The sequence below is a fragment of the Alosa pseudoharengus genome, unplaced genomic scaffold, assembly GCF_046254945.1.
Source record: "Alosa pseudoharengus isolate Yale_2024_CS ecotype anadromous, Long Island Sound unplaced genomic scaffold, YU_APseudo_1.1 YU_APseudo_1.1_scf_2, whole genome shotgun sequence".
NCBI lineage: Eukaryota > Metazoa > Chordata > Actinopteri > Clupeiformes > Clupeidae > Alosa > Alosa pseudoharengus.
Window position 1 is genome coordinate 35,029,238 of NW_027468663.1, and position 9,830 is coordinate 35,039,067.

At 47.2% G+C, this 9,830-nt stretch overlaps 1 protein-coding gene across 3 annotated transcripts in view; it reads right to left on the reverse strand.

Annotated features, from left to right (window-relative positions):
- Nucleotides 1–9,830, reverse strand: part of coro2aa (coronin 2Aa) — a 30,547-nt gene that overhangs the window by 2,223 nt on the left and 18,494 nt on the right. For all 3 annotated transcript variants that reach the window (XM_076294773.1, XM_076294775.1, XM_076294774.1), the window contains 10 exons: nucleotides 7,287–7,487; nucleotides 4,678–4,794; nucleotides 4,169–4,318; nucleotides 3,264–3,443; nucleotides 2,788–2,904; nucleotides 1,989–2,093; nucleotides 1,723–1,819; nucleotides 929–1,041; nucleotides 566–656; nucleotides 127–404 (listed from right to left, as the gene is read on the reverse strand). In XM_076294773.1, coding sequence (XP_076150888.1) covers nucleotides 127–404; nucleotides 566–656; nucleotides 929–1,041; nucleotides 1,723–1,819; nucleotides 1,989–2,093; nucleotides 2,788–2,904; nucleotides 3,264–3,443; nucleotides 4,169–4,318; nucleotides 4,678–4,794; nucleotides 7,287–7,487 — 1,449 coding nt within the window. The remainder of the gene's footprint in view (nucleotides 1–126; nucleotides 405–565; nucleotides 657–928; nucleotides 1,042–1,722; nucleotides 1,820–1,988; nucleotides 2,094–2,787; nucleotides 2,905–3,263; nucleotides 3,444–4,168; nucleotides 4,319–4,677; nucleotides 4,795–7,286; nucleotides 7,488–9,830) is intronic.

Consider the following 9,830-nt stretch of genomic DNA (forward strand, 5'->3'; position numbering starts at 1 on the left):
GATCTCTAAGCTGATGAGCACCAGAGGAATACTGATTTCTCTACATCCAAGCAGCAATCCTGGTGAAACTCGTTTGTGGATTTAATCAGTATTCTCTCCTCATGGCAGCCACGTGTTAAGCCCCACCTCATTCTCTGTTTTGGGTGGCGAGCTCTGCGTTGGGTCTTGCCCGTTGCTGACAGCGCTGCCATTCTTCTCGTCCTGCCAGGGCCGCAGCTGGTTGGCGGGCGGGGGCTCTTTGTTCTCCTTGGTGTCCAGCTGATTCTGAATGTAGGACAGCTGCAGCAGGCCCGGTCGGCTCTGGGAGCGTCGGGTCTCCAGCGAGCTGCTCAGGGCCTTGCCTGACATCAGGTCGGACACGGAGTCGGCCTTGCTGCCTGGCTTCAGGGACATCAGCACAGGCCCTGTGGTGGACAGACAAGCAGATTAGCGACAACAGCACTCCCATTTGACAAGCTACTAGGCAAGTTCAAACTCTTTAACCACAGACATGCTTCAGGACTGAGGACAACTTCTGAAAGGAAGTTTGGGCGAGTCTCATTAAACTGAAACACAGACGACAGACCTTTGTCCATTCCACCCAGCCACTCATCTGCAGTCATGGCGGGCTCATTTCCAGCAGTCATTGGGTAGATGTCTTCCTGGTACGTCTCCGACTGTAAAAAGAACACACCAGCCACTGACTTATTAGTTTCCCTGAAGTCGTCTTTACCCCGACCTCTTTGAGTGGAGCGAGTCTGGTCACCAAGATAAGCTGATTTCATAGATCTCAATCATGTCTGTAACGTCGTCCTCTGTATGTAAGAATCAGTATAAGAGCATTGTCATATGAGTGTGTCATATGGTGTGTGTTCACCTGCTTGTGGGCATGTCAACTACATGAATGTGTAAATGTAAATGCTTGTACTGCACATAGGCATCTACATACCCTGCGGGGGACGATCATGGAGAGAGGCTCAATGATGCTCTTGATTGTCACTAACTTGTAGAACCTGAAAACCTCACATGAGCTCACATCCAGCCCACGCTTTGGCATGAAACCTGACAGAGAGGGAGGAAAGGAGGGAGGGGGCAGAGGAGTTAACATCAGAGGAAACAGACACTAAGTTCTTTCATTTTATTCACTGAGGGATACACAGGCTATTCCATGAGATCCCATTATGAGTCCCTAGACATTAATTGTCACTAATTGTGACACTAATTGTCACGCCAAATCATAGAAATATATTTAATAAAGCTGTGGTTGAAATGTTGAAATCTCACGTTAACCCAACCATGCTCCCTCTGCCATACACCTTGGCACTATTAAAAGGTAGCACCTTCTTTACAGGTATGAAAGTTACAGTTAAAGAGACTGAAATGATCGAGCTGGTTGTATTCGTCTGTTCCGGAGCATTGCTTAGTGTCATACCCTTTTCACAATTTCCTCTCAGTTTAAATTGTGCAGGAATTGTTTACAGCTAGAGCATGACTTCAATCCAAAGAACAACAACTGCTCTTCAGAGCTGGCCATGCACACTTTGTATGCTACATAATAGTCAACGAAACTCAGCATTAACATGTCAAGGTCATGTGCTACAGGGAAATGAAGTCCCCTTTCCTAGTCAAATAAGAAAGGCATTTATTTGCACATCGAATGAATACAGGTGCACTAAAGAAAACAAATATCTGCTCACAATGTGTTGGTGTTGTTATAAAGTTTAGAAGACAGAATGCACCTACCCATTCCCTTCTGAGGTAGATGTGAGCGGTACTCTGTGAGAAAGTGGACGTAGGGCTTCTCTGAGCTGATTTCATAATACCTGATGTTCCCATCACCCTGAGAGAATGGAAAAAGAGGAGGGGACGATTCAGACAGTCAACAAAATACTCTGCAATATGATACAGGGTCTTCACTTGTACTGCTCTAAAGTGGCTTAAATTTAATTCTAAAATGGCTTAAGATCAACAGGTGCTGCAGAGCGAAAGTAGTTTCTCGACAGACGCACCTTTCCAGCCAGATACAGCATGTGTGTGTCAGGGTCGTAGAAGGGGAAGATCACACCGGAGGAGCCATCCAGGTCATCTTGCAAAAGAGGAGCCGAGAGATCCTCCTGCACACACAGAAAAACAATCATGGCTTTGAGCTCCTCTTGCATTTTACTGCTGTATTGACTGATTGTTGTAGCAATATGTCCATGACACACATCATTTTGGACACTTTTGTTACCCTATCAGTGATGTTGGGGTGGACTATTGGGCTCTCTCAGTGTCTATGCCAGGCACCATCATTATTGCTGTATGTTGTACATTCTACTGTACTTGGCGTTGTCTTGTTGCTGTCCTGTTGCTGTATGTTGTACATGGTAGCAAATTAGTTTCCCCTTTGGGGATTAATAGTTAATCCATCCACCCATATAAACATCCTGACCACTATCTCTGCTGTGGTAGTGTTGGCTGTTAAGGTTTTGCTTTTTTAACAGATACACAGTCATCTAGATCCAATGAAAACATGGCAAAGCATTTGTGAAGCATTAAAAAGATTTAAGATAAACCCCTAATCCTTGTCAGCCATAATCCCCACCGCACATACACACACACACACACACACACACACACACACAAATATAAGAACTAAAAGCAGCAATTCAATAATAGCCATTAAAAACAAAGATAGAAGTACACAATCAGCTACAAGCACATGGTCATTAAAACATGAAGGGAATTGAAATTAAGATGGGATGCAGTTACACCATCCCAACACTAGAGGGCAGTCCACTATCTACTGAGGCTGAGACAGCGACATACCTGATCCCAAAGTGCAAACTGACGATGGTTCCATCTGGAGCATCCAGTGGAGAAAAGCATCTTCATGTTCCCCAGGTAGAGAACTTTGCTGGCCTTGTGGTTCTTACAATTGCTCTCCTGAGACCAAACAATGAAATTAATTACCCTATACAGACTACTTCACAATTAGGAAAAAAGCAGTCTGATAAATGAATGATTTACACAATTCTCCCAAAATGTCTGTAGTCGCCGTAGAGGGTAAAGAAATGGTAAAACACCATGAAGATGGTATGTGTGTGTGTGTGTGTGTGTGTGTGTGTAGTGGGAGAGCAGGCGGGAGTGCTGAGGCTGCCTGCTGATCTGATCCCCTGAGCCTTACAGCTCCATAAAGAGGCCCCCTCATGCGGAGGTGCTAGTTTTAGATGTGTGGTGATGAAGCGGCAGCAGGAGAAGGCAGGTACACACACACACACACACACACACACGCACACACACACCTGAAGCAAGGCTCCTGTGCGAGGGTCAATTATGCGGATCTTCTTGTCCTTGCAGGAGGTGGCCAGTCGGCTACCATCCATGTTGAAGGACATGGAGAGAACCACATCTTGGTGCACGCTGATTGTCCGTATCGGATTCTTCATGACTTGCTCTGGGCTGTCTAAATTCCAGATCATGACCTGAACACACACATCCACATACACACAATGCAAATGATTACTGAACTCATATATGTAACCAGACCCTTTTCAATGCAAATAACCCCTGAGACGGTTTGTCTGACAGGCCCAACCCGAGCACTAGAGGCAATGTTAACAGTCACTTTGAATTGTGAGATTGCTAAAATGTGTCAGACTCAGTGTTTCAGAAAATATATCCTGATGGGCACCATTCAGGCGTCTAAATTTGGAAGTCAAACCATTTGTCAGTATAAGCATGTTAGTTCTCAAACCTGAAACTCAGACATGGGTTGAAGTATAAGTAAGTATATATACTCTTTTGATCCCGTGAGGGAAATTTGGTCTCTGCATTTATCCCAATCCGTGAATTAGAGAAACACACAGCACACAGTGAACACACAGTGAGGTGAAGCACACACTAATCCCGGCGCAGTGAGCTGCCTGCATCAACAGCGGCGCTCGGGGAGCAGTGAGGGGTTAGGTGCCTTGCTCAAGGGCACTTCAGCCGTGCCTACTGGTTGGGTTCGAACCGGTAACCCTCCGGTTACAGGTCCGAAGTGCTAACCAGTAGGTCACGGCTGAAGGTATGTGTCAGCAGAAATATTCAGATGCTAATCACTTCTTCTAGAAATGTGCAGCTATAAATGCCAGGATTACTTAACGGGTGTGTACACATGACATGTACATGGGAATGGGAGTGTAGGTTTGTGTGTGTGTGTGTTTACCTGGTAGTCATAGCCAGTGCTGAAGAGTATATTGCTAGCAGTGGGGTGCCACTCGATGAGTCCTACTCTGCGTGAATGCCCTTGGAGCTCTTTCATAGGCACAGTGATATTCTTCAGAACTCCATGGTTTGGTATGTCCCATATTTTGACCTGAATCACAAACATACACATTTTACTTACCGGTATACTGTATTTTAAACATATAACACTACTATCTTTACATCTCCCCAAATCCCCAAGAATGTGAACACTGTCTTAACCTGTTAAATCTACACCTGCTTGATAAGCTTTCATTACAGTTCTACAGTTTAAACTCATTTTCACAGTTTTGTGCACAAAACAAAAGGACCAGCTTTTTGAACTGTTAAAGGAATTCAGGGAATGACCAAATTCTCTGCACCCCTGAAGGAGAAGTAACTCTTGTGAAAGGCTCTTGTTTCATAGGTAACTTTATGACGAGGTTAAAATGAGTGACAGAGAGAAGTCATGCTTGGGCGGGTGGGACCTACCGTGGCGTCCTCTGAGCAGGAGGCTATGCAGAAGTCATCGAACGGATTCCATTTGATGTCCAGAACATTCCCCCTGTGGCCGGACACTCGTGGGTGATGCGGGTCAACCTTTCCAGTCTGAGAGCAAGCACACATGGCAGACAGCCAATCAGAGACCTATATAGAGACCATGTGCTATACCGTCACTTATTAAAAATGCTATGTCATTCCCCATCATCATTTTTACACACATTAAGCCCCACCCGACCTCATCACCCCAGTAAAATGGTAACGTTCAAATATTATTTTTGCATTTCTTCCACGTTACACTTCCCCTGGATCTGATGTTGCTTTAGTTTATATGTAGGCCTGTTTATGACTTGTATGTTATTGTGTGGCTATTTATATGTAGGCCTGTTTATGACTTGTGTGTTAGTGTGTGGCTATTTTGTATTGAATGTATGATCATCCAAAAAGAAAGGCATTGATAAAGACAGGCAGAAAAAGACAGATTTCCTCCTGCTGGTCGCACCCCACCTGCCATGACTCTACTCCCCACTAGTGGGGCCCGAACCACTGCACTATACCCAGTGTGTGTGCATGTGTGAGCGAGAGAGAGAGAGAGACAGATGGACCAGACATGCAGGATGACAGGAATATGTGTGAATGAAAGGTACTCTTGATAACCCGTGAATTTCCAATGAGTCTGTTTTCAGCAATCGTCCTTGTCCTACAGGACAGTTAAGATGAGACTGTGCTAACAAACTAATGCTGTCCTCTGAACGCCACATGGCACTGATCTCCAACTGCCCAATCAAAGAACGGATGACTGATCCCATTTGAAGTGGTAAGGAAATGTGGTCTGTCACAACTCCCCTCTTCACATGTCGGGGCAGGAATGTCCGCATACCGAATGACTCCTCTGTAAGGTTTGCTGGAGCAAGTCAGAGCTCAGGACAACACACAGCTAGGCTGCCAAAAGAACATTGAACAACCATCATATGAACTGAACCTAGAAAATGTCTCAACAGAATAATTGACACACTATAAACTGTATAATCTGCAGAGTAGCTTTCATCCTGTACCCATGTCAGATTAAACACACTTGTATTTAGGGATTAAAGCAAGGAACATTTATGTGCCTGAGGTTATCAGAAATGTTTGAATCTGTTATATATAATTATCTATATTCAAATCTTTAACAGCCTGCCCCACGCCTGAATGTAATTCCCTGTGGTATTGCAAAGTGATAGTGTCAGGTGGAAATTCACTCCAAAAGGCCACACATTCCTAGGAAGGCATTCCGTTTCATGAATCAGCATCGTGCTCTGAGGTAACTTTTCCTGGGATTGGTTGAGAGCATGTTGGGCAATTCCAAGGCTTATTCAGACCTGCCCGGCCGCAGTGTGCCATCTCTCCGCCCTCCGTACGCGGGAGCTGAGTGGCGATGGACAGCTCTGTCAGAGCAGTCGCGCTAGGCGTGTGGAGGTGCAGTAGACCAATGAGGTCATGGCACACCTGCCTGGCACTGCCCACAGATGAGAGCATCCTGATGGCATGGCCTTCACCTGTGACTCTACACTCTACAACTACACTCAGTGCACAAAGCATGTCCTCTACAGGAATGGAGAGAGAGAAAGAGAGAGAGAGAGAGAGAGAGAGTAGAGAAGTAGCCAAGTAGAGAGCTAAAATGTAAGGGAGACAAAGATACAGAAGTGTAGAATAGATAGAAGTAAAGAAAAACTACAAAAAACAGACTGGTTCATTCTTCTCTGGAGAGCTATCTAATAAGCTCATCTGACACTAAGGGGGTCAGACAGAGCAAAGGACAGAGAGGACGAGGGGGCTACAATTTATGGATGGGATGACTGGCTCATGGTGTGGACATTGGAGAACAATGGCCCAGTCATCCCACAGACAAATCCCCCGTTTAGTGTGCAGCGGCCTGAGATTGGAGGGAGATGCACACCCTGGCTCCCACTCCTCCACTCACAACCCCGCCATTCCTCTGGCTAGTAGGTCATTCCTGAGGGAGTCAGACAGGGACATGATAAATTCAAAGGGACCTCTAAGAGAGGGCAAGTCAGGAAGAGGAGGAGGCGGAGGAGGAGGAGGAGAGGACAGAGGGGGGTGAGAGAGAGAGAGAGAGAGGGATGGAGGGAGGGAGAGGGGGAAAAAGGAGTGTTGTTCTGTAAAGTGAAGAGCACAATAAATTGTGTGCTGATATGTAGATGAGGGGGTGCCCTCTGGAGAACTTGAGAGAACAGTGAAATCCAAAACAAGCAGACTGCTCGCTCTCTCTCGCTCTCTTTCTCCGGCTCAATCACACACACATGGTTGGGGGAGAAAGTGAGAGAAGAAACTAAGTGTAGTATGATGAAGTATCTGATCTGTGGATTTGCCCAAAAATGACTTTTCAATGGCTCCATTAACAGGAGTGAGCCTTTATCATAGTCAGCAATACTCTGAGAGAAATCATGTGGAGCTGCAAGTGCAGTGTGTACAGAATATCAAACAACAACAAAACCTCTTCATGCTTAAGTCAGACATTCTCAGCTGATTTCACTTCAAGTGCACTGCTGCAATTCTCTGTGGAACTGATGGTGTTTAGAGAAAGGGGCGGGTCTTACATGGTGGATTGACAGCACCAGGAAAGCTCCGCCTCCAGCACATTCGGTGATGACGGCGAGGAAGCGTGGGTTGACGGCGCATAGATGGTTGTCATGGACGCTCCGTGTGATGGGCACGCCATCGTAGCAGTTATCTTTGGTGGCGGGCTTACCGAACACGTGGCGGAACTTGGAGCTGCGGTACTGAGGACGCCATGTCATCTGGGAGAGAGAGAGAGATACAGGGAGAGGGAGAGAGAGAGAGAGAGAGAGAGAGAGAGAGAGAGAGAGAGAGAGAGAGGGGCAAGGTGGATGGTGAGAACCAGCTAACCTTCAACTGATAACATGTTAAAACCAGTAGATCATCCAATCTGTCATCTATCGCACAGGTCACAGTCATGCACACCTTCGCACAATAGATGAAACCTGATCCAACTAACAGAGCACACAAATGGCGAACCTTCCAAACACGTCATTTCACAGTCCACTGTTGACAGGAATGACCTGACCAGATAATTACCCAGTGATTTCATTACATGTCTTTTGTTCTTGTTTAATTCTTTTTTTTTCCTGCCGTCACAGGGAGCTGACCTCGTGTTGGACAGGACCTCATGACAGGCCCAGGCAACAGCTGACACAGGCACAGCTCAGCACCAGGGCCCCAGTCTGCTGCTCCGTACAGACGGTCTGGGAGGAGGTGGGGGGGGGGGGGCTGGCTGAAGGGCGTATCCTGCACAGGCACTGCTGGATGAATAAGTCATATGGGAGCCTCCTAAGTGCTTCTGCAGCGCCAGCGAGCGAGCGAGACGAGCCAAGCCGTCCCACGCAGCCAGGGCCCTGTCTGCCCTCCGCATTAGCGGCCTAAACGGATGGGGCTGATGGACAGACGGATGGGCAGGAAACGGGATGTCAGTCTGCGGACAGGCTGGCAGAGGCCTCTCTGAGTGGGTACGTGTCTCTAAGAGAGGTTTGGCAAATGACAGACAAACAGAAACAAAACAAAAAAACGCTTTTTTTTCACAACCCCTCGGCAGTGCTTTTGATGACATCACTCGACATGTTGCTGCGGTTGCAGCTGGACAAGGGTGTCCGTATAAAAATGCTCATTTTTATAGTGGGCAGTTTGACGTCATGCTGGAGCTATAAATAGGCTGGTGTGGGCACTGGACCAGGGGGAAGCCAGCATGGGGACTGCTGTGGGTGCGGTGCTTCTGGCTGGTGGCAGGCTGCAGCTCTAAGGTTCTCACCTCCTCTGTCTCTCTCCCTCTCTCTCCCTCTCTCCCCATCTGTCTCTCCCTCTCTCCCCATCCATCTCTCTCTCTCTCTCTCTCTCCATCCGTCTCTCTCTCTCTCTCTCTCTCCCTCTCTCCCCAACCGTCTCTGTCTCCCTCTCCCCGTGCATGTTCCACCCACTCAGTCTAGATCACATTCTGCCCCCCAGCACATGCCACTCATGCAGGAATGCTCTTTGAAATGACGGAGAATGAGAGCACTGACATTCCCTGCTCAGCTTTGCAGAGACTTGAAGCAGAGACGCTCAACATTCTCTCCTCTGCAGCTGTGAGAAACTGGCTCTGCAGGTACCTCTCTGTCCTCTACTTAGAAACAGACTCTCTGAAGTCTGAAGTCTGATCATGGGGGAGAGAGATCGAGAGACAGACAGAGAGAGAGAGAGAGAGAGAGAGAGTGTATGCGTGTATGGATGTGTGAGAGCAGTCATTATGTCACTGTGTCAATTCAGGCTTGGCAAGAGCTGGAACTGCAGCTGATAGTGATCAGTCACCCACCCCTCTATCAAACCAGCTGGCCCTGTTCTGTTCAGCAGCGCAAAAACAATTACACCTGCAGCAGCACACACACTGTTCTACAGTTCCGCCACCACAGCTGTGTCACTCGATCACAGAGCCAAGGTCACGTCCAGCGGTCTGAGGAAGTGGAACCGTGGAGTGGGCGGGGGAGGGGAGCAGGTATAAAATGGCATGATGCTGATCCCCGTCACTGTCAGAGTAACACTAAAATAGACAAGCCTCACGGGGACAGGCCGACATGAGCATCAAGGAAGAGAATGCATTACTGCAGAAACGTTTGGTCTATTCTTACACCCTAATGTCTCATTGATTTAAGCATGGCCAAACTCTGGAAGTGCCTACAAATCTAATTTGAGGCCGCATCCTACAAAGAAAAGCTGCGAAGAAAAAAACAGAACATACTGGTGACAGAAACCAGAGACCGAGTTCAATGCTATATGACGATGCCGACGTCTGTGATTGGGTTCAAAGTCAGAGCCTGACTTTTTTCACAAATGATCCATTTAAGATGATGACTATAATTCATACAAGCCTCCACAGCTTCAAAACCATCTGTTAGCATACCCCTTCTGCAGAAACCCTATTACCCTCAACCCAAGCAGACCCATTAAAACTCTTTTACCGCTCTTGCCTTACACTGGGTCAGAAAAGTCACCGGCTCCAAAGTTCAGCTGAAGTGCTAAAGGTGTAAGCTTGACAGCGGGCCCTGCGTAGAGGTTTACACTCACGCCAGGTGGGCAGTAGAGCTCCCGGCGGC